This window comes from Lampris incognitus, chromosome 2, assembly GCF_029633865.1.
Source record: "Lampris incognitus isolate fLamInc1 chromosome 2, fLamInc1.hap2, whole genome shotgun sequence".
Lineage (NCBI taxonomy): Eukaryota > Metazoa > Chordata > Actinopteri > Lampriformes > Lampridae > Lampris > Lampris incognitus.
In genome coordinates, this window is record NC_079212.1 from 4,344,029 (window position 1) to 4,369,070 (window position 25,042).

General features: G+C 49.9%; 1 protein-coding gene across 6 annotated transcripts in view; it reads left to right on the top strand.

Moving 5' to 3' along the window:
• The window catches only part of ccdc187 (coiled-coil domain containing 187), a 34,581-nt gene that overhangs the window by 7,511 nt on the left and 2,028 nt on the right, over positions 1 to 25,042 (top strand). The window contains exons 3-11 of one of the 6 annotated variants that reach the window (XM_056274251.1): positions 6,443 to 6,505; positions 6,749 to 6,887; positions 8,167 to 8,257; positions 12,618 to 12,696; positions 17,544 to 17,665; positions 19,166 to 19,267; positions 19,443 to 19,580; positions 20,487 to 20,581; positions 20,684 to 20,778. In XM_056274251.1, coding sequence (XP_056130226.1) covers positions 6,443 to 6,505; positions 6,749 to 6,887; positions 8,167 to 8,257; positions 12,618 to 12,696; positions 17,544 to 17,665; positions 19,166 to 19,267; positions 19,443 to 19,580; positions 20,487 to 20,581; positions 20,684 to 20,778 — 924 coding nt within the window. Of the gene's footprint in view, positions 1 to 6,442; positions 6,506 to 6,748; positions 8,258 to 12,617; positions 12,697 to 14,991; positions 16,571 to 17,543; positions 17,666 to 19,165; positions 19,268 to 19,442; positions 19,581 to 20,486; positions 20,582 to 20,683; positions 20,779 to 25,042 lie in introns of those variants that run through there. The other 5 variants (XM_056274249.1, XM_056274250.1, XM_056274246.1 and 2 more) reach the window with 5 other exon arrangements.

The following is a 25,042-nucleotide window of genomic DNA, read 5'->3' on the forward strand; positions in this document are numbered from 1 at the left end:
CCATGATGATGATTTTCATATTGCTGCGGTTCTCCTGAAGCACAGCGAACAGATGCTGTGGAGAGGAGGGACGCACCGATACTGGTTCAGATATGGGTCCCATACCAGACTGAACTGGAGTACTGCTCTCAGAGATTTTACTCGAGACTAAAATCTGAAACCGAAATCCGCGTGGGAAATGTCATTAAAAAAAGCGAAATGGCTTGATTTACCCGGCGTCTGGCGTTGGGAGGCTGTATTTATATATAATGGTGGAATTTCAGTTATGCCGACGTTAGCTTAGTCAGTTTGACCTAAATCCAAACTAACGGTTCGAGTCTGCACTGTTCAGGACCCGTCACGGGCCGGGTCTGTGCTCGGGTTCGGACGACGCTTCAAGATTCCAGCTTGGTATCACGGTGAAGAAGCGATATCGTCACTTCCCTGCTAATGATTTCCACATCTCTGAATGTCTGAATTTCACCCAGGGACCCATGGTCACGGTTTGAGCTCCACCACACGGGGCTTTAAATAAATATATCTTGTTGCACATTTCCTTTTGGATCACTGCCGTTTCCAAACGTTACTGTAGAGAAGCGAGGGGTGGAGCCTTTCAAAAGACTGTAATGTCAGATTGCAGCGATGTACTGATGAGCCAAAACATTATGACCACCTGCCTGATGTACTGCTGGTCCTCCGTGTGCTGCCAAAACAGCGCCGACCTGCCGAGGAACGGACTCTACAAGACCCCCGAAGGTGTCCTCTGGTATCTGGCACCAGCAGCAGGTCCTCCAAGTCCTGTAAGGTGCGAGGTGGGGCCGCCGTGGGTCGGACTTGTCGGTCCAGCACATCCCACAGATGCTCAGTCAGATGGAGATCTGGAGAATGTGGAGGCCAGGGCAACACCTTGAGCTCTTCATCATGTTCCTCAACCCCTTCCTGAAGAATGGGTGCAGTGTGGCAGGACCCATGATCCTGCTGGAAGAGGCCACGGCCACCAGGGAACACCGTTACCAGGGTGCAGGATCCTGCTGGAAGAGGCCCCCGCCACCAGGGAACACCATTACCAGGGTGCAGGATCCTGCTGGAAGAGGCCACGGCCACCAGGGAACACCATTACCAAGGTGCATGATCCTGCTGGAAGAGGCCCCCGCCACCAGGGAACACCATTACCAGGGTGCATGATCCTGCTGGAAGAGGCCACGGCCACCAGGGAACACCGTTACCAGGGTGCATGATCCTGCTGGAAGAGGCCACGGCCACCAGGGAACACCATTACCAGGGTGCATGATCCTGCTGGAAGAGGCCCCCGCCACCAGGGAACACCATTACCAGGGTGCATGATCCTGCTGGAAGAGGCCACGGCCACCAGGGAACACCGTTACCAGGGTGCAGGATCCTGCTGGAAGAGGCCACGGCCACCAGGGAACACCATTACCAGGGTGCAGGATCCTGCTGGAAGAGGCCACGGCCACCAGGGAACACCGTTACCAGGGTGCAGGATCCTGCTGGAAGAGGCCACAGCCACCAGGGAACACCATTACCAGGGTGCATGATCCTGCTGGAAGAGGCCACGGCCACCAGGGAACACCATTACCAGGGTGCAGGATCCTGCTGGAAGAGGCCACGGCCACCAGGGAACACCATTACCAGGGTGCATGATCCTGCTGGAAGAGGCCACGGCCACCAGGGAACACCATTACCAGGGTGCAGGATCCTGCTGGAAGAGGCCCCCGCCACCAGGGAACACCGTTACCATGAAGGGGTGAACCTGGTCTGCATGATGTTTAGGTAGGTGGCACGTTTCAAAGTGGCGTCCACATGAAGGGCAGGACCCAGGGCTCCCCAGCAGAACATCGCCCAGAGCATCACGCTGCCTCCACCGGCTTGTCGCCTTCCCACGGTGCACCCTGGTGCCGTCACTTCCCCAAGTAAATGGCACATGTGCACAAGGCCATCCACGCCATCTAAAAGAAGATGGGGTTCATCAGACCAAGCGACCTTCCACTGCTCCAAGGTCCCATCCCAACACTCGCGTGCACATTGTAGGCACTTCCCATGGTGGGCAGGGGTCGTTATGGGCACTTCCCATGGTGGGCAGGGGTCGTTATGGGCACTTCCCATGGTGGGCAGGGGTCGTTATGGGCACTTCCCATGGTGGGCAGGGGTCGTTATGGGCGCTTCCCATGGTGGGCAGGGGTCGTTATGGGCGCTTCCCCTGGTGGGCAGGGGTCGTTATGGGCACTTCCCATGGTGGGCAGGGGTCGTTATGGGCACTTCCCATGGTGGGCAGGGGTCGTTATGGGCACTTCCCCTGGTGGGCAGGGGTCGTTATGGGCGCTTCCCATGGTGGGCAGGGGTCGTTATGGGCGCTTCCCATGGTGGGCAGGGGTCGTTATGGGCACTTCCCATGGTGGGCAGGGGTCGTTATGGGCACTTCCCATGGTGGGCAGGGGTCGTTATGGGCACTTCCCATGGTGGGCAGGGGTCGTTATGGGCACTTCCCATGGTGGGCAGGGGTCGTTATGGGCACTTCCCATGGTGGGCAGGGGTCGTTATGGGCACTTCCCATGGTGGGCAGGGGTCGTTATGGGCACTTCCCCTGGTGGGCAGGGGTCGTTATGGGCACTTCCCATGGTGGGCAGGGGTCGTTATGGGCGCTTCCCATGGTGGGCAGGGGTCGTTATGGGCACTTCCCATGGTGGGCAGGGGTCGTTATGGGCACTTCCCATGGTGGGCAGGGGTCGTTATGGGCGCTCTGCCCGGTCTGCGGCTACGCGGCCCCATACGCAGCACTGTGTTGTTCTGACAAAGTTCCCCCCTTACCAGCAAAACTTCCTGACTTGTGCCCCGGTAGACCTTCTGTGGGTTTGGGCTAGACAGGGATAGCCCTCTAAACCCGGTCGCTGGTCTGTGGTTTGTCCCTCCTCGGACCGCTGTCGGTAGGTACTCACCACTGCTGACTGACAGCACCCCACAAGCCCTGCTGTTTCAGAGATGTTCTGACCCAGTCGTCCGGCCATAACAAGTTGATCCCTGCCAAAGTGGCTCAGGTCTTTACTCCTGTGTCCAACACGACGACTACGAGAACCGATTGTTCACTTGCCCTCTAATCTACCCACACCTTGACATGTGCTCTTGTCTGGAGGTGAGTAACATGATGAACGTTATTTGGTGGTCATAATGTTTTGGCTCATCAGTATATGTAAATGTAAGTATTGTGAAATCTGACAAATTGCCATGCATGTCCAATCGGCACTAAAACACCGTTGTAATGTTGAATCAGGGGGTATCTGCCGATTCCCAGTCCTCGAACCCCGTCGGCGATGGATGATTTAGCCTCTGGGGACAGCGGCCGATATTTCGGGGCTTCCGGTGTAGCTGCTGCTGGCCGTCCGCTTCAGTTTCCTATGAAGCCTCCCTCTTCTGTGTGCCCGTCGTTGCTTACGGCCCCGGGAGAACAGCCGAATCCTCTCATTTTGACAAAGGCGACGGCGTGATCCCACGAATTGTTTCTTTTATTACACAAGTCGAACGTTTCTCCACCCAGTACACGAACACCCATACTCCCTGTAGGTGTTTTGGGTCCGGGCGAAGTTTTGGCCAATGCGTTCCGCCTCTTTCGCTCCCCACACCCACTTTTTTTTGGGGGGGGTGGTTTACCCCCCTTTGTCTCCCCAGTTGTACTTGCCTAAGTACCCCACCCTTCATAGCTGTCCCGGTCTCTGCTCCACCCCCTCTGCTGATCCGGGGAGGGCTGCAGACTACCACATGCCTCCTCCCATACATGTGGAGTCACCAGCCGCTTCTTTCACCTGACAGTGAGGAGTTTCACCAGGGGGACGTAGCGCGTTGGAGGGTCACGCTATTCCCCCCAGTTCCCCCTCCCTCCTGAACAGGCGCCCCAACCGACCAGAGGAGGCGCTAGTGCAGCGACCAGGACACATACCCACATCCGGCTTCCCACCCACAGACACGGCCAGTTGTGTCTGTAGGGACGCCCGACCAAGCCGGAGGTAACACGGGGATTCAAACCAGCGATCTCCATGTTGGTAGGCAACAGAGTAGACCGCCACACCACATCCTCCCATGCGCTACACCCCCCTGGTGAAACTCCTCACCGTCAGGGGAAAAGAAGCAGCCGGTGACTCCACATGTATGGGAGGAGGCATGTGGTAGTCTGCAGCCCTCCCTGGATCAGCAGAGGGGGTGGAGCAGAGTGGGGTGACTGGCCGGGTACAACTGGGGAGAAAAAAGTCCAACTCAAGTAGACCACATCACTGATGGCCATAGTGGCTGCAGGTGCAGGGGAGGTTGGGTGGAGGCTGTGCGGGGTAAGAGGTCACCGGCTGTGAGCAGCCTGCTTCCTCCGTTATACACAGAACCATGAATGAGTGAAGGAAAAGTGTGCAGGGATTGCTGTGTAACCTGAGTAGAACTAGGGAGGACACGGTTTATGCCCTGTGGGACGCCTCGAGAGGACCCAATACTCATTCTCACACACACACACACACACACACACACACAGAGCCATGTGGAGTCATCAGACTGCAGCTGCTGTCTCACTGACGGCTGTTGTCTGAAGGAGGTGAACCTGTTGCCCTGCACCCACTAAACTCACTCACTCTGGTTTTTGGGGGGCTTTTTTGGGGGGGTACTTTATGGATCCCCGTGGGGAAATTCATACTCTGCATGTAACCCGCCCCAGCTGTGTAGCTAGGAGCAGTGGGCAGCCGCCGTGCAGCACCCGAGCACCAACTCCTGTCATGCCTTGCTCAGGGGCACAGACAGGAGTATTAACCCTAACATGCATGTCTTTTTGATGGTGGGGGGGGAGCCGGAGTACCCGGAGAAACCCCAACACAGACACGGGGAGACCATGCAAACTCCACGAAGGAAAGGACCTGGGATGACCCCCGAGGTTAGACAACCCCGGGGGTTCGAACCCAGGACCTTCCTGCTGTGAGGCGACGGCGCTAACCACTGGGCCACCATGCCGCCCACACCCTGTTCGGGATGTACCCAATCCTAGCAGTTTTTGAACACTTGTTTTGGTGTTTTTAACAAATATTTGACATCAGTTTGGAGGTTGACTTTATGCATCAGATTGGTCTGCCTGTCACTCTCTGATGCACACAAATACTGCAGGACATCAGACAATGTCCTGTGGTTCTCTGTTGTTCCATGCTGGAGGGGCCATTGTGCCCAAACCTGCCCTGGTCATGATGTTGTCTTTACAAACCGGCCCCCTATTCTGACCCAGTTGCCCCTCTGTAGCCCCATGTTGTTGGGTACACAAGTGTTTGTGTATAATAATCAGGATCTGTTTTGTAACATAACCGGGTTACTGAGATACACTAGAAATCAATCGCTGCTCTTTAAACTCTCAGCCTGGAGTCTTTTTTCTTGTTTTGGGTTTTTCCCCCTTTTCTCCCCAACTGTATCTGGCCAATTACCCCACTCCCCCGAGCCGTCCCGGTCGCTGCCGATCCGGGGAGGGCTGCAGGCTACCACGTGCCTCCTCCGATACGTGTGGAGTCATCAGCCGCTTCTTAGCACGTGGGAGGATCACACTATTCCCCCCAGTTCCCCCTCCTCCCCCCCGAACAAGTGCCCCGACCGACCAGAGGAGACGCTAGCACAGCAACCAGGTCACATACCCACATCCAGCTTCCCACCTGCAGACATGGCCAATTGTGTCTGTAGGGACGCCCGACCAAGCCGGAGGTAACACGGGGATTCGAACTGGCGATCCCCGTGTTGGTAGGCAACGGAACACACCGCCACGCTACCGCGACACCCCCTCTAAATACGTTTTAGGGCGGCATGGCTCTGGGTGGAGCGGGTTATCGGGTAATCAGAATGTTTCTGGTTCGAATCCCAGCTCTTCCAGAGAGCGTGTCGAAGTGTCCTTGAGCAAGACACCGAGCCCCTAGCTGCTTGTGATGAGCAGGTTGGTGCTTTTCATGGCGGCCTCCTCCATCAGTGTGTGAACGTGTGTGTGGATGGGTGAAGGTGAGGCGTACGCTGCAGGGCACTTGGTCAGTAGTGGAAAAGCTCTGTGTATATAAATGCAGTGTGTTGACCATGAATCTGTTTATATATATATATATATAAATGCAGTGTGTTGACCGTGAATCTGCTTATATATATATATATATATATATATATATATATATATATATATATATATATATATATATATAAATGCAGTGTGTTGACCATGAATCTGTTTATATATATATATATATATATATATATAAATGCAGTGTGTTGACCATGAATCTGTGTATATATATATATATATAAATGCAGTGTGTTGACCATGAATCTGTGTATATATATATATATAAATGCAGTGTGTTGACCGTGAATCTGTGTATATATATATAAATGCAGTGTGTTGACCATGAATCTGTTTGTGGTACAGTGTTGACATGTTGCCGTCCCTCCTCTGTTTCAGTGTGCCAGTGTTTTGCAGTCCTGGAAGATGGCGTGTTGGCGCACAATCTGCAGGAACAGGAAAGTGAGTACAGTGCCACTCAAACCTTGAGACAGCTGCATACGATGACTGTGTGTGATAAACGCACATTTTCTGCGTTCCGTTGTGTCCAACACGGTTCAGTCCCTTCTGGTCTGCCAGTTGCTCAGCGAGTCACTTTCACTTCCGGCGCTGGGCTGTCGCTCCACATCTGTATGCTCACGCCCCCCCATGGCTGTACTGTGAACCCGGCCTTACTCGTCCCATTTCCCTCCTCCTCTCTTGCAGTCGAGCAGTACTACACGACCAACATCCAGAAGAACCAGCTGGTGCAGAACGACATCCGCATGGCCAAGCGGCTGCAGGACGAGGAGGAGGAGTCGAGGGAGCAGCAGAGATCTCTGCTCCGGCAGGCCTCCAGGCAACTGTATGGGGAATCTGTAGTTGGCAAGAGGCTTTTAGCACACCGCAGACATGGCTGCCTATTGTTACCGACCCCGTCCTACACCGCCTGCAGCACACACAAACACATGAGACATGCGCACACACTAGCTCTGCCTTAAACTGTGCATGTACTCAAGACTCTCCTCAGTCCCTCCAGGATCTCGCAGGCTTTTTTTGGGATTGTTGCAGCCCAAAATGCCTGATTTCACGACAGCTTTTCTAAAAGAGTTTCAATGCATGTGATGTTTTTAACCGGTGTTTTTACACAATGCCATTGTGGGAGCCGGTGAAAAGCGCAAAACAGTTGCGATTTTATTTATTTATTTTGTGAAACTCGTTAAAGATTGAAGGCAACTTGAGTGTTATAAGTACCCTTACCAAAAAGAGGCTCGGGGCTGCAAAACGTCTAACAAAATGTGCTTATGAAGCGTGGCTGTGAAGACGTGCACCTAGGGGGTCTTCCACTAAGCAGCACACAGGCTTAAAGGTTAAAGGTCACACAACCTCGCCACTCACCGCGCATGCTGACCAACTCGCCGTGATTCTCCCCGCGCTTGCCGTAGATCTGGATGCAGCAGCCTCTGTCGTGGTGAGCTGCCTCGTGTGTTGGCCACGCCTTTCAGCCGTTCTCCGGGGGGGGGGGTTCTGCAGTAGAAAGGCGCTCGCCAGTCGAGGGTTTCCACCACAACCTTGCACGTGGTGCAAGGCGGTTTACCCCCGCTTTCGTGCAGAGCACCGGCGCCAGCGTGGTCTTCGGCAGTAGTTTTGGCTGGTAAATGTGAGGCGTTCCACATGTCTGCATCGTCACACAGTGTGGTGCCATGTGGCTCGGTGGTCTGCGCCGGGGGAAACTCGCGGGAAACCGCAACGATTGGTCAAACTTGTGGGGAAGTTGCGGTGATTGGACGAGCTTGCCCGGTCGTGCAGAATGCACGGTCGTTGGCTGAATTTGTGTTAATCGTTGCGATCGCGACATCGCGAAATCCTGGAGGCGCTGACGGTTGTGAGGAGAACACTGCTCGTGGTGATGTTTCGTGTCTGTGTGAGAGATTTGTTTCGATGTGCGTTATGCACGACTCCTTCTCCTTCACATCCGAGGGAGAAAGTTCTCCACCTGCGTTCAGATCGTGCCCTACACCCGTGTATTCATCCGCTGCTGGTTCTGCAGCTGCAGCAGCAGTGTGTGTGTTAACAGCACTAGTCTGTCATCCTGTCTCAGAACTCTCTCCACTCTCCTCCACTCTCCTCCAACTTTCCTCCAGAGAGGAGCAGGATTCAGAGTACGCCCGTAATATCCAGGAGGAGCTCCAGAGGTGTGCCGAGGAGGCCCGCAGGAGGGAGCAGGAGGATGAGGTGAGCTTTGCCTGCAGCCGGTTGAAGGTTGCAAGGCGTGATGACAAACACATCCCTCATAACCCGCCACACACACACACACACACACACACACACACACACAAGCTCACACACACACACACGCATACACACACACACTTTCACACACCGACACTTACACACACACACAAAACACACGCACACACATACACACACACTCATACTCACGCACACACACACACTTTCACACACCGACACTTACACACACACACAAAACACACGCACACACACACACACACTCATACTCACGCACACACACACTTACACAAACACAGAAACACTCACACTCACAAACATACACACACACACACTCACACGCACACGCACAAACACTCACACACACTCACACAAACACACACACACACTTACACACCCACAAAAAAAACCCACACAAACACACACACACACTTTCACACCCACAAAAAAAACCCACACAAACACACACACACACTTTCACACACCGACACTTACACACACACACAAAACACACGCACACACATACACACACACTCATACTCACGCACACACACACACACTTTCACACACCGACACTTACACACACACACAAAACACACGCACACACACACACACACTCATACTCACGCACACACACACTTACACAAACACAGAAACACTCACACTCACAAACACACACACACACACACTCACACTCACACGCACACGCACAAACACTCACACACACTCACACAAACACACACACACACACACTTACACACCCACAAAAAAAACCCACACAAACACACACACACACTTTCACACATTCACCAGCACGCTCGCACGCGTACGCGCACACACACAATCTCTCTCACACACACACACTTTCACACACACCACAATCACACACACACACACGCACACCCCGGCGGCGTGGCGGGATAGAGGAAGTCCCACGGAGGCTTTATCACGTGGCCGCTCAAGTCTGGCGGGTGCAAAGGCCTCAGATGACGCAGGTTTGTCGTCCGCTAATCTGCCCGTTATCAGCGGGTCAGGGAGTGTTACACGATTCCCCCCCGAGGACCAAATGATTCTATGATGAATGGCGGGAGCAGCAAAGCGCCGCTTCGGGCGCCCGATTGATCCGCTCAGCTCGAGCGCCACATGAGAGGCGTGTAAAGCCGAGTGGGCGGTTAGACACCGAGGCAGCCCCTCAGCTGTGTGTCTGGCTGATGGCTCGGGCAGGTTCTCTGCTAATGGACTCCAGACGGGCGCCGTTAAACCTCATACAGAATGGGCTTGTTGAGCACGCACGTGTGTGTGTGTGTGTGTGTGTGTGTGTGTGTGTGTGTGTTTTTGCGAGGTTAAGCCTGATCTTTAACCCCTGTGGTGTGAAACTGCGATGGAGTGTTTTATGTTTACAGCCCAGTAGTGGCCTGGTTTCCATCCATTTTCTTCTTCTTCTTCTTTGTTTTGTGTAAACGGTAAATAAGGGAGAAAACGGGCCGTCCCCTCCTCAGCCGTAAGGAGGCTTTGCAGATGGGTCCCATCAGTCGCCTCTCTGCACACAGAAGCCAGACTAAAAAGACGTATGTGTGCTTCCTCCGTGTGCGTTTTGACACATCTGCTGCGAGGGCCGGCTGGACGGAGGTTGGTAAAGCGCTGGGGGGGGCGGGGCTGTGTGATGTGAGGGGCGCTGCGGGAGGACGGGGACCGGCTCTCGCCGCCCAGCGGGCCGGTGGAGCGGCCTGCCTTACCTCACGTGGGCGTTTCAGCATAATAGTTTCCCTTACCCCGGAGTTTCCTCTCTGGACGGCGCTGCCTTGGAAACCCATGTAAAGCCTCGTTGTGTGAGGGACGTGAGGTCACTGGCGGGGGGGGTGGGTGGGGTGGGTGGGTGGGGGAGGGGGGTTTAGCTTCATCACAGTGTTTGGCTGAAGGCGAGGTGAAGCAAGCTGGCACTGGGAGGTTCCGTACACTGCAGCTGAGAGACACAACCTGGCACCCCCGCCCCAGAGGTCAGAGGTGACGAGTAACCCATGCGAGGTCGCCGGGACCCCTCTATGCAAATGAGATAGTTTATTTTTTTTGCGAGAGGTCGCATCCAAAGGATGAGCCGCGCTGAGCTGAGGCTTCGGGAGGACTGGTGAAACGCCGGTGTTGAGGAAATATGCGCCGCCCTGTGAATCCTGCCTTTAATTAAGGAGCAGACGGCGTCCGGCTGTGCCGTCTGAAACGCCAGCTCCCCCCGGCTCTCCCTCGCTAACCTGCCACGGCAGGCGGCTCGCTGCCTGTCGATGCTGGCAAAGCTGTTCTCGGGTTGTGAGGTGCCACGTGTGCTGATGTGGTTCAGGTTGTGGTTTTTCCGTCTCTATCGTGTCGTTAGATGTGGCCTAAGGGAGATCCTCGTGCCCCACGTGGCGTGGGTGATACGGAGCTTTTCATCAAAACCGTGTTCTCTGTTTGAGGCTATTTGTTTGCTACGTTCAGATCACGGTGACTTCGGTAAAATCGGGGGGTGGGGGTAGTAGATGTAGGGGTTTAGACGTTTGGCTCAGCCGGTGTTAAGTGGAAAAGCAACAGAGAGGCCCTTTGTGCACGACTGTCGTTGGACACCAGATGGGTGTAGCACCTCTTGAACAGGCAGGCGTTCCCACATGACAAAGTGTCGCTCAAGCGAAACAGGCCTTCTTCCCCGTTGGGAGCCGAGCGGTGTTTTGTGCAGACCAGAACCCCGGGTAAGGACGAAGAAAGGTTGGCTTGTCTCTTTTGAAGGCCTCCACAGCCCCCGGAGGTCCACCGAGTCAGCGTGGCGGAGCGAGGCCGTGCGGGCCACCTGGATTACTCTTAATGCTGAAGAGCTGTTACCGAGATGCCGGATCGCCTCACATTCAGCCCTCAGCAGGCGCTCTCTGCACACACGTCTGATGTGGCCCACACACGTGATGGATCTGGCTTCTCTTCTGCCTTAGAACCCACTCGGCACCAGAGGAGGAGCTCTGTTTTAGTCATTACATCGTCCTCGTCGCTACTAAAACGCTGATGACGCTGCGACGAGACCGTTTGAGGGTAGCTGAGTGGTTTCAAAGCATGAAGGGAAACTAAGTTCAAACCAGTAGCTGTTCCTGTCTTACTGTTTTAGTCCAGTCACCTTTATACATACACACACACACATACACACACACTCATATATATATATATATAGACAGTACAAGCCTGTTTCATGCCATAAGCAATCATCAGAATCAGAATCAGCTGTCAATAAAGCTACTCCAATATATATATATATATACATATATCTCCAAGGAGGAAAACTTGTATGTATGATGTAGATGTGCAAATGTGTTTAGAAATGGAAGTTAACGTACAGTAAATGCAGATATTAGAGAAGGGCTATATGTTATTCACGTACTATTAGACAGTGAGTTGTCCATGACAGGCTGTAAATCTTGGCATTGCCCGTCGCTCAGAAGAACTCTCCCAAGATCACAAACCCCCTCAGGAAGCATTTCCAAGTCTCTTACTGGCATTCCAACTTGATGCGGTATTTGCTAGTCATCAACGTTGACAGCGCGGTACTGCCCTCTCGTGGTGGAGAAACAGAACAGCACTCTACCCAGGATTCTGGGTAGAGTGGTTTAGGGTTGATAGAGGGGTTTAGATGTTGATATTCATGTTTCAGATATTTCCAAAGATGACATGAATGATTGAAATGACAGTGCACGTATACATGAGTGATGTGGACATGTCTTTGCTCCGTTTGGGATTTACTGAAATTGCTTGGTAATAACTGGGATTTCACATGGCTTGAATATTGCATTGGATATTCGGTTTACTACATGCCAGAATGATAATTGAATCACTAAGGACTCACTAGACGCTCGAAAACTCTTCGCCCTGGTTAAGTCGAAATGATTCAAATACACAACCGGCACTCACTACTCTGAAAGGTACCTACCGGTTGATTTTATTTAAAAAGCTGGGTTGTGTTTAATTACACGTTAGAATAGAGGTGCTGATGACAAAATAAATCAATTAAGAGTCGCAACGGTAAATCCCCTTGTAGGGGGAAAAGGGGGTGTACTTTATGAAGGGGGGCTTTAAGGGGTAGTACACCTTTTCTCTACCTTATCTTGATCGTTAATTATATTGATATAGGTCTACAGTGGTAGATCTTATGTCCATGACAAATTCAACAAAAATACACCTCTTCATATCCTTTTATACATGGACACCACCATCCCTTTATATATATATCTATTTTTTAGGGGGCTCAGGTCGGCGCCCGTACAGGACACCTCGCCGCTGCTGTGTTAAGTATTGAAACAGAAAGAAGCAACAAGTGACGGAAACTATTTTTCCGCAGGAAATTGCAAAACGAATCCAGGAAGAAGAAGAATGGAGGGTCAAGAGAAGAAGCAGAGGGCAGGAGAGCCTCAGCGATGGTAACGTGAAAGTCTCTTCATTCTGTTATGAATTCTGGGCTTATGCAAATGACTACAGCAAAAACTCAAAGCAATATCTAACATTTGTAAGATGTTAATGAGCAGTTTCTGTCCAAGAGTAGATAAGATTGAGTTTCCTTAGATGGCGGTATTAAAGTCTCCTGTCTCCAAGCGTTTGATTGGCTTGTTAAGTATAGGACATGTGAGAGATGATGTTACGCTGGCAAAGCAGAACAAAGGGCTGTTCTCTGTGTGATACCAAGCCAACTCATCTAGCATTCTGCATCCTCCAAACAAAACTCATCTAGCATTCTGCATCCTCCAAACAAAACTCATCTAGCATTCTGCATCCTCCAAACAAAACTCGTCTAGCATTCTGCATCCTCCAAACAAAACTCGTCTAGCATTCTGCATCCTCCAAACAAAACTCGTCTAGCATTCTGCATCCTCCAAACAAAACTCATCTAGCATTCTGCATCCTCCAAACAAAACTCATCTAGCATTCTGCATCCTCCAAACAAAACTCATCTAACATTCTGCATCCTCCAAACAAAACTCATCTAGCATTCTGCATCCTCCAAACAAAACTCATCTAGCATTCTGCATCCTCCAAACAAAACTCATCTAACATTCTGCATCCTCCAAACAAAACTCATCTAACATTCTGCATCCTCCAAACAAAACTCATCTAGCATTCTGCATCCTCCAAACAAAACTCGTCTAGCATTCTGCATCCTCCAAACAAAACTCATCTAACATTCTGCATCCTCCAAACAAAACTCGTCTAGCATTCTGCATCCTCCAAACAAAACTCGTCTAGCATTCTGCATCCTCCAAACAAAACTCATCTAGCATTCTGCATCCTCCAAACAAAACTCATCTAACATTCTGCATCCTCCAAACAAAACTCATCTAACATTCTGCATCCTCCAAACAAAACTCATCTAACATTCTGCATCCTCCAAACAAAACTCATCTAACATTCTGCATCCTCCAAACAAAACTCATCTAGCATTCTGCATCCTCCAAACAAAACTCGTCTAGCATTCTGCATCCTCCAAACAAAACTCATCTACCATTCTGCATCCTCCAAACAAAACTCGTCTAGCATTCTGCATCCTCCAAACAAAACTCGTCTAGCATTCTGCATCCTCCAAACAAAACTCATCTAACATTCTGCATCCTCCAAACAAAACTCATCTAACATTCTGCATCCTCCAAACAAAACTCATCTAGCATTCTGCATCCTCCAAACAAAACTCGTCTAGCATTCTGCATCCTCCAAACAAAACTCATCTAACATTCTGCATCCTCCAAACAAAACTCGTCTAGCATTCTGCATCCTCCAAACAAAACTCATCTAACATTCTGCATCCTCCAAACAAAACTCATCTAACATTCTGCATCCTCCAAACAAAACTCATCTAGCATTCTGCATTTTTTATATTTACTCATATAAAACCCTGCTCTTCAGTTAAAAATAAGTACTGATGTTGTGCTGGCTTGGTGATAGCACAGTGGTGCAGTGTTGCTCAGCCAACTATGTGCCATTGAGAGTCACATGTATGCAGATTTTCTTTCAAATCCACCACTACACCAACTGGTTACACTAACTCGCACACCTTCAACCAAACAGGGGGACTAGTTAGAAAAACTAGCCGGCCTGGTGTAATGTGGGGTTGTTGCAAACAGATGCCCCTTCCATGAGTATTACTGTGGTGGAGAGTTGTGTAACGGTTATCCGTTATATTTTTTTTTTTTCCCACAACCTCTGAGTCAGGGGATTACAGCATCATATAGCTTCATGTGTATTTATAGCTTAATGTCGTGTCCCTGCAGACCAGTGCCTGCTAGAATTTGAAGAATCAGTGTCATGTGATTTGTCGCAACATCGTCTAAAGTCTACCGATTGAGGATTTCCGTGGGATATTTTTAGCGCGTGGTTTTACGGAGCGAAGAGTAGATTGGTTTGACGAATAAACATATGCTTGTTTGCTCGGCTTGCCTCAAACCCAGAATTTTCCTGCTTTTGTTGTGTTGTTTTCCACAGTCGGCCCCCGTCTTTCACTACAAAACAGCATGAAAAGCGTCTCCGTCGGATGGCCGCTGCGCTCGGTTGAAGCTGTCCACTTTGTTGTTCCGATTATAAATGCGGCATGTTGTCCGTCATATTGCGTACCATTGATATGATATCTGTATTCAAGAGTCATGATTTAATAGCAGGAGTCATCGGTGTTGAATGGAAATTCTGCAAAATAGCAAAAAGTCACATGACAAATGACTCAAAGAGGGTTGAATCGGTTCATCTGGATATGTTTCTTGACAGATACTGATTCAAACTTCTTCCATTTTCTTACCTGGATTATGCATAAAGACATGACAAGTAACTGTTTTCACTGTGTTGCCGCATCGTTCACCGCACTTGACTAATGTAAACCACTAACAGCCACCCACCCGCCCTGCTTTTGTGTCTGCATGTCTGGCATAACTAAAGACAGTACCGGCAGTCCTGCTTCACCGACTCTGCACCGTCACACACTCGCCTGCCTCCACCGAGGAGACAGACAGCACCACTTGTCCTCTGCCACCAGGTGGCAGTATTTCACCTCTGACGATCAGTCAGACTATGCTGGGCATCAGACCGGATGGCCCAGGGAGGTAGCCAATCAGAGAACCACCACAAGGTCAAGTGAAGGAAACAGAGACTCCATTTGGCCAACTGGAAATGAAGCCAGAGAGCCTTTGAGCGACGGCTCTGAGGACTCGGACACAGTATTCTTTGAGCAGCTCCCTGCCGGCTCCCACAGAAGGGATAAAAGGGTCAACACGAGCCCTTGTAGGCGTCAAACGTCTCGCCATGATCCACCAGAGAGCGACTCCAGAGGTCTTCACCACAGGGGGAAGTGCAGAGATGGGGAGGGGGACCAAGGCCAATGGGAGGAGGAGTATGAACACCGTGATGACCCGAAGGAGAGGCGCGCAAGGCGTCCAGAGTGCAGAAGGAGGCGTAGGGATGAATTTGAAGGCTGGCACAGAGACGGGGATTATGACAGGGATTCAAGGTCCAGAGAGGGAATGGAGAGGCAAAGCAGCCTTGGTAACCCTATCGGACTCCAGGACAGGGACGGACGCAGGGACAAAGACTTATCAAGGACCTGGACCTACAGGGAGAACCCCAACAAACACGTCCACTTTCAGGATGACGGCTGGCGCTACGAGGGTTTGCGCAGCGATAGCAGCCAAGTCTGGGAGATGCTGGGCCAGGTCCTCAGAGAGAGGGGTGTGGCTGTGCGACACGCCACCCACGGGGCTCCATTGCAAACGAGACCTCAGAGGAGAGGCAGCCAGATGCAGCCCGAGAGCGAATCATCATGTGACGGCTCCCAACTGCATCCGAGGGCCTTCCAGAGGTTTGCCGCCACCCGGCACAGTTACCATGGCGATGTCAGAGAGAGGAGGAGACTGTCGCACCGAGAGAACCGCGAGAAGTCTTTCGGAGAAGATCTACCTGAAGAGCGACTCAGCGAGAGTCTGGTGATTGAGGAGGCTCATGGAGCCGAAGTCGATGAGGAGCCCAGTAGAGATTCAGATTTGGCAAACAGAAGAGAGAGGAGACGCAGCAGGAGGTGGAGTAGAGGTGTCTTTGGGCACAAGGATGAAGAGAGGCAAGAAGACGGCAGGTCCCATCAGGATGGCCGGGTCATGAGGAGCGCAAGTGAGCGCTGGCGTTGTCATAAGGAAATTGAGGAAAGGCCGAGCTCGGAGGAATGCAAGGTGAGGAGGCACCATCTTAGAGCTCCACAGAGTAGCCAGAGCCTCAGCAGCAGCGGCGGCGGCGGCGAGGCCTCGGCCGGGTCACGACACACACCCGCAGGTAATGCCCAGAACGCCATCCTACAGAGAGGCTTCCAATGCACAGCCTCGTAACTCTGCATGTGTGTGTGTGTGCGTGCCCCATTACTGTTCTGATCTTCCTGCAATCATGGTGAAATCTGAAGAAAGTCGGCCTTCGGTGGCAGTGCTCGGGGAAAATGGGTCTCTTACTCGATTCTAACTTTTTTTTCTGATGTCAGTTTCGATAGCCGTGGGACCATTTCTAGTAAGACTGCTTCCTCCTCCTCGTCTTCATGGCCTTCGCTCATTTTAGAGGATAGAAACCATTCATTCTTAATCCAAGCCCGTCGGCATACCGTTGCATCTTGTCTTTTCTCCATCCTTTCATTTTCTTGGTGTGATTCAAGTGATCCCCCTCTTATTAAAGGAAAATGTTGGTATTATTGAAGCGAAGCTCGCTTTTCCTGTTTTTAACAGCCAAACTAGATGACGGCTTGCAGAATCTTTTAAACCGATTCAGTTTTGAGACGGCTCGCGTCGACCAACTGCTGTGCACTGAGCTGCAATGTAACCCTTCACCAAATATCGTCCACCAGAAGAGCTGTTTTTTGACACCAACGGGCTCATCAAGTTTTGAGTCTGAAATCGCTGGATCTGAAATCTGAAACGAGTCTGTTGGCGCCAAAAAGGAGCTCTTTTAGTGCACATTTGGGAAAGCGTTATATTGTACCTTGGTGCACAGCAGTCGGCTGACGCTAGCTTGCTCAGTACCGAATCGATTCAAAAGATTCTGCTACCCATCACTCAGTTGTACTGTGAACATTAAGTTAAATAAAATTACCGGAATTTTCCTTTAAACCGCTGGTTCAAAACACCGGCTGTTTCCATTTCTAGTTGGTTCCTCTTTTTCGTTTTCTTCTTGTTGCCATGCTTTTGCATTGTTGTTCACTGCAGCCTCCTCGGTTCCTTCGAATCGGCCTGATTGTTTTGTCGGTGCCGTACCTTCCCAACAGGAAGGACCTGTCAGCCACAGTCAAGGAGGGCTTGTCTGGACCTGGGGGATCTCCACCAGGTCTTGGAGGATGAAGAACTAGCCCGCAGGCTGCAGGAGGAAGAGGACCAGCTGTTGAGGAGGGTAAGAGCTAAATGTATATTGTGACACACCGCAGCTTCACCACACCGGTTGGGTTATTGCTGCTGCAACTGTAGAATAACTGGAAAACAGGGCTGTCAAAAGTAATCGAGTCACTCAGTTACAAAAAAATCCTTGATTATAATTTACTGCCCAGAAGCTTTGTTTCAAATATTTATGTGTGCCAAAGCCTCCGGGTATGTGGAACACGAAGTACTGAGATGATAATCATGGATGTTCGTCAGATGACTGTTACTGCAGAACTTTGATGATGCAACAAGTTACATGAGTCACGAGAGGCTTGTGTGCTATTATAACGGGGGTCGGAAATTCTGATTTGACCAGAAATGTAAAGCGCTTTGAGTGGCTGTTGCAGCTAGAAAAGCGCTGTATAAAATGCAATTTGACTGATTGATTGATTGACAGCTAAGGTAAACAAAAAGAAGAGGCAGGAGCCCAAGAACTACAGAGAATTTACAAAATGTTTCCAGCTAAGACGCAAAGAAGATGCAGTGGTCTGCAAGCATTAGAGAGAGCTGAACGTGCTCGTCACATCAGCACCATGTCCATCAGGCAGCACCTCAACAGAAAGCATCCTGCCTTCAAACTCATCATTTTATTTGACCGACACCTTCCCGTGCACTCAAGGCCACCTTGAATTAAACAACGTGAACAACATGAGAACATAAAACCAGGGATAAAAAAAGCACATCGCAAAGCGGAATATATTGCATTTGGTAACAGGGGGCAGCAGAGTGTACACTGTAGGTCAGACATTACATATTTATTTGTTTCTCTCAAATAAATCACTTAGAAGTACTTTTTCTCATCCAATTAACTCAGCCATTAGTCAGGATAATTGATCAATTGATTGATTACCAAAATAGTCCAAAGGACAGCCTGAACGGGGGGACTTGAGACTTGATTCAGACAACTTTATGTATCCCAGAAGGGCAAATTCAGTTTTTACAATCTACCCAGACCATGCACACACTCGCAGACAAGCGGCGGTCATCATTATGTCAGAGACAACAGACGGGTCAGTACACGGGCAAGAGCGCACACGGTCACCCTCATGTGGCCCTGCACACAGACTCGGACCAGGACCAGGTGAAGGGCAAAAACTCATACACGTTAAAAGAAGTTAAGAGGATAGACTAATTAATTAATTAATTAAGCATTGTGAGATGCATTGACGCTACATTCCCCCACTACGGTCAGTGAACGTACAGGCCCACAAGCCACGCGGAAAACAACCAGCTATTGTGGTTTAAAACAATATAAAGCATGTATTTAAAACGACTACTCTCAGCACTTAACAGCCTGACAGCAGAAGGAACGGAGGACCTAGGGGGCGCTTCATAGTGAGATAATGTGTGGCAGTCGGGCGTGGACCAGCTGTGCTGAGTTAGCCTGGTTCACTCGGGGGGCAGATAAATTGGTTCCACACCCCGAATCAAAACACGGCTAATATTTCCATTTTGCTTCGTGCCGTGCCCTCAGAGCCCTCAGCCTTGCTCTTCTTCACGCCGTTCCAACCCCGAGGGAGACTTCAGAGTTGCACAAGTTGCTCAGGATGAGGTAGGACGGTTATTCAAGTACAAGGTGAATCACTTTCTGCATCCTCTGATAAGAATTTTTCCAAGGAATCCCTATCCAAAGGGGTATTCATCTTTGTCGTTTCATAACTTGACTGTTGAAAGATTAATCACTCCAATGAACCAAATGTTTCTCTTCTTCTTTTCTCTCTCTCTCTCTTTTTTTTTTTTTTTAATGGCAGGAGATTGCACGGTTCATGCAGAAGCAAGAAATAAAGTCAAAACGGAGGTCCCGTGAGCTGGAAGGCCCGGCGTCATGGCGAGAACATCGAGAAATGATGGAGCACCACCGTGCTGGGCGGCATACCACGGAAAGACGGGTAACTGTGAAGTCACCGCGTCGGCCTGTTATGGAGTTAATCTCCAATAAAAGCTGTATTTAGGAGTCCCAGGTGTGGGCTAAACCACTTCTATACCGATGCTCCAGGGATTTTCCCCTGGTTCCATGAAAGTCTCTTGAATCGACAACAAGACGCTCCCTTCAGTCTCCGTAAACCTTGGATTCCCACAAACTCATAGATGTAATAGGTGGAAGTAGTGTTTAGTCGCTGTCGGGGGTCGATTTGAGGATCTGTAAGGGGACGCCATCTCTCCTGTGAAACAACTTGACAAAAACCAACCCTTGGTAAAACCCTCACCACCACCACCACCCCCCACCCCTTTTCCATCACGTTTTGGGTGAATGGCGCTACAGTATGTGGTCTAATGTAATCCAGGAGCGTTGGTACATGTAAACAGATCAGTCGTTGGTGTTTAAATACGATCCATTAATGTTGTGTGGATGTTGTAGCGAATGAACGCTGTAACTCCAAGGAATTCTCAGCACGGTCAGAAGTGTAATGAGTTTATTATGACTCAGAAAATAACGCTGTGTCGCCACGAAAAGGTGAGTCTGATGATCAAGCTGAACCGTAACGACCAGAGACCTTTTTCCTTTCTTTCCTGACCTCTCTGTTAGTTTTTAAATGCACATCACACATGAGAAGACCTGTCATGGTTAAAAATATGTAGGTCTACGGCTACAGCTGAAAATGTGACTGTGGTTTTTTGCTTTTACCACCCCACCCACGTACCTTCAGAACGAATGTCCCCACCAGACTTCACCGTCCCAATTTAATTTTGTTTTTTTTTTGCCAATCGACCACTGGTTATTGCTGTTAATGCTTGCTGTAGAAGAACTGGTTGTATTCTCCGGTTGAGACCATTCAGTGTATGTGTTGCCTCAGGTCCAGCGGGAGAGACTAGACTCTGAGGGCCTTCCTTCCCCTATAGAGGACTACTCTGCAGAAAACCAGCCCCCGAGCCCGGTCTCCACCTTACCGTAGGTGCCTCTAGTGATGCATTGAAATGTTGAAGGGCTGTGGTCGGGTCTCCCACCTCTATGTTGACTCAGCCTGACTCAGCTTTTTTTTTTCCCCCTCAGACAAACCCAGCAGATCAGAAACGTTGCTGAGGAGCTGGACCCAACCTTCAAGGTTAAGAGGCAGGACAAGGAGAGCCTCAGAGAGGGACTAACAGGTACTGTGGGTATGACGTGAAGTACATTGGCCGGAACGTTTACTGCATTGGTTGAGAGATCTGCTGTAGATGGTCTTGTTTTTTTAATTTTATTTTTTCCAGTGCAAAGCAACTCATGAGCCTGGCCTCTAACTCACTAACTAACATGTAGTCTCACGTTTAGCTGTACCATCTGTGTTGTTTCGGGGGTTGCAACTGCCCCAAACTGTGTGTGCATCTAAAAAATATATGCCGTTGTAAGCTGGCATATATTTTTAGGTTAATGAAAATATAAAGGGGACCGGAGGGTGTGCTCCAATTATTGGGGCGTCACATTGTTCAGCCTCCCTGGGAAAGTCTACTATAAGGTGCTGGAAAGGAGGCTTGTCAAACCTCGAATCCAGGAGGAACAATGCGGATTCTGTCCTGGCCCTGGAACAATGGACCAACTCTTGACCCTTGCAGAAGTGCTGAGGGGGGCCTGGGAGTTTGACCAGCCAGTCCACATGCGTTCTGTGGACTTGGAGAAGGCTTACGACCGTGTACTCCGGGGCACTCTGTGGCGGGTACTGCGGGAGTGTGGGGTACCGGGGCAGTTGCTATAAACCATCCGGTCCTTGTATAACCAAAGTGAGAGAGCTGTGTCCGTATTCTCGACACAAAGTCAAGCCCGTTTTCGGTGGGTGTGGGACTCCGCCAAGGTTGTCCCTTGTCTCCTATTCTGTTTGTGATACTCATGGACATGATCTCAAGGTGCAGCCAAGGTGAGGAGTGTGTCCGTTTTGGGAACCCCCGAATTGCATCTCAGCTCTTTGCAGATGATGTGGTTTTGTTGGCTTCATCAGAACGCGACCTCCAGCGCGCACTGGGGCAGTTTTCAGCTGAGTGTGAAATGGCCGGGATGAGAGTCAGCACCTCCTGGTCTGAGGCCATGGTTCTCTACCGGAAAGTGGTGGATTGCTCCCTCCGGGTGGGGGATGAGTTGTTGCCTCAAGTGAAGGAGCTCAAGTATCTCGGTGTCTTGTTCACAAGTGAGGGTAGGATGGAGTTAGAGATTGACAGGCGGATTGGTGCAGCATCAGCAGTACTGTGGACGTTGTACCGGACCGTTGTGGTGAAGAGGGAGCTGAGCCGGAAGGCAAAGCTCTCAATTTACAGCTTTGGGTAGTGACCGAAAGGGTGAGATCGCGGATACAAGTGGCTGAAATGAGTTTCCTCCGTAGGGTGTCTGGGCTCAGCCTTAGAGATAGGGTGAGGAGCTCGGACATCCAAAGGGAGCTCGGAGTAGAGCCGCTGCTCCTTCGCGTTGAAAGGAGCCAGTTGAGGTGGTTCGGGCATCTGATTAGGATGCCTCCTGGGCACCATATGTTGGAGGTTTTCCGGGCACGTCCAACTGGGAGGAGACCCCGGGGTAGACCCAGAACTTGCTGGAGGGGCTACATGTGTAACTGGAGGAGCTGGGGGGCGTTGCTGGGGAGAGGGACGTCTGGAGTGCTCTACTTAGCTTGGTGCCACCGCGACCCGACCCCGGAAGAAGCAGCTGAAGATGAGATGAGATGAAAAATATAATGACGATTAGTAAGGAAATTGGCGGAATGTGTTTTATCTGCACCCATAACGCTATTCTCTCTTAGCCTCTCCCTCAAGTTCTTTCACTTGGTATTGGCCATGTGGTTTCATTTGAGGTAGGATTTCACAGAAATGTAACACATGATCTGTCTTTAACCCACTCAAAAAAATTAAACTTTTGTTAAAAGTTTATAAGTGTTTCTGATATGTCAACTTGCTTTTCTAGGTGGTTGGTTAGCTACAAACATGATTCAGATGAGCTAACTTCAGCTCTGCTGAACTGGTGCCCAAGCATCTGTTAAAGAATGTGCATGTTAAGTGTCCAGTCAGAATATTACGTCATATCTAACACTGAGCTACTCAAGTGAAAATGTGCAGTCAATGCTGGCCCTACTTCCAGTTACACACTTAAGACCAGGCGTATCTCCTCTTCTCCAGTACTCGGGACACACCAGCTGAGGAGTCGGCACTCAGCTGTGGTAGAAGACAGGTTTTTCAGAGGTTCTGAATCACCGCAACCACGAGAGGTCCTTGATCATACGGTCATAACTGTACACAAACATTAGTAGGCTTACAGGCCCGGTAGTATGTGAGATTAGCAGTGGGCAGATACATGGACAGAAAACCAGCGTTTTCCTGCCATTATCAGACTTTTGTGCAGTGCGTGGGGGAAATGGGGGGGGGGGTTAATATGCAGCGCTCAAGCTAAAAATCTGCCTAATAAAAGCATTTTTGGGCCAACCCTAACCCTGTCTTTATTTTCATGATGTAATAAAGCCGGGTAAGGTTTACGTTCATGCATGCGCGACTCGCATCTACGATGGACTCAGATCAGGCAACGACAATAATAATAATCAATTAAACTTATGTAGCGCTTTTCTTTTCTGTTTTTACGGCAACCTAGAGGAAGTGTATCCTTTATAACTCTGTGTGTGTGTGTGTAAACTGATGATCCGCTGAAGACCACAGGTCAGCACCATCCGTCCGGCGCCAGGCTGAGTGTCTTTAGTGTCCTTTGTTCAGAGGCCTGGTTGCTTGGTGGAAGAAGCTGTTCTGGAGCCTACTGGTCCGGGCTTTGAGGCTGCGGTACCGCTTGCCTGACGGTAGCAGCTGGATCAGTCCATAGTTGGGGGGGCTGGGGTCTTGGATAATCCTACGGGCTTTGCTGACACAGCGTCCATTGTGTGTGTCCTGGGTGGAGGGAAGCTCGCATCCACTGATGTGCTGGGCCGTCCGCACAACCCTCTGCAGCGTGTTGCGGTTGTGGGCAGTACAGTTCCCATGCCAGGCGCTGATGCATCCAGTCAGGATGCTCTCGGTTGTGGCCTGTAGAAGGCCCGTAGAATCCTGGGCCCCGTGCCGAACCGCTTCAGTCACCTGAGGTGAAAGAGGCGTTGCTGTGCCCTTTTCACCGCATGGCTGGTGTGTTCATCCCAGGTGAGATCATGTCACGCCCTGTGATGGACTGGCGGTCTGTCCAGGGTGTCTCCCCACCTGAAGCCCAATGACTGCTGGGATAGGCTCCAACATCCCCCGACTCCAATTGGGATGAGCGGCTTGGATAATGGATGGATGAATGAATGGTCATGTCGCTGCCCGATATGAGTCAACCAGTTGTGAGTATGAGTCGCATATGCAGGAGCGTAAACGGCTTACGCAGCTTTATTACATTACAAAAAACAGACAAAGGTTATTATTTTTGGCTCATCCAGCGTTCCTCCAGTTGCCTTGTGCTGAGATAAGCAGTGAATGATTTATTGACTTGTCACACCAAAAAACATGAGCTTAAATACAAGAAATGAACTCTGAATTTGAGGGGAAAAGTACTTGATACTAGTGAAATTATCCGTCCATGCAGCAAGATAATTTTACTTGACAAGAAATCTTAAAATAAGTTGGTCCAGTCTAGAAATAAGTAGGCTTGGGTGAGTTTTCAGAGGCTTGAAATAAGAAGAAACCGCTGGTTTTTAGATCAGATTACTTAAAATCAGACTTGCTACAGCACAGTCATAAGTGAAATACACTCAATTTTTTTGCATTCTTAATTTTAGCACACTGAAAAAGGAGCAAGAAATCAAATCACTAATTTAAGTGGAAACGACTTAATACTAGTGGAGTATGATTATTGCGTTACTTGAAACAAGTTGGCTCATCTGGGAATATGTCGGCCCAAACTTAAAACTAGTCCTTAATCCCAGAGCACACATCTTAAAACAGGAAACTTGATTTTACTGAAATCCCAACCAGGACAAGTGACATTTCTGTCAACATTTATTGACAACTCTTTCCAGGTTGGAGCAGTGGAAACCACAGTAGACTTTCATGTCGTGATAGGTGAAGCATGTTGGGCCATTGAATAAAAATGTATTTATATATGTATATCTATAAAAAAGCCTTGTGTCATTCTTAAATCAAGCAGCTGAACTTGAGTTTGTGTCACTGAATCTTGAAACAAGGTATTTTTGGTGAAAGAGAATGGTACAGATCACTACTCTAGCTAATGTAGCTTGTTTTAACAATAAATTACTCAACTGTAAGATTTCCTGACTAATTGAGGCGTAAAAGACATATTCGAGATCAATTTAAGAATATACCATGACGTCAAAGATAGAAGCTAGTAAGTAACTTTTAAAACAAGACAATCAATCTCATATTTCCTGATCTAAGATTTTAAATCTGCAGTAAATTTGCAGTGACGCGATCGACCTCTCGTCTA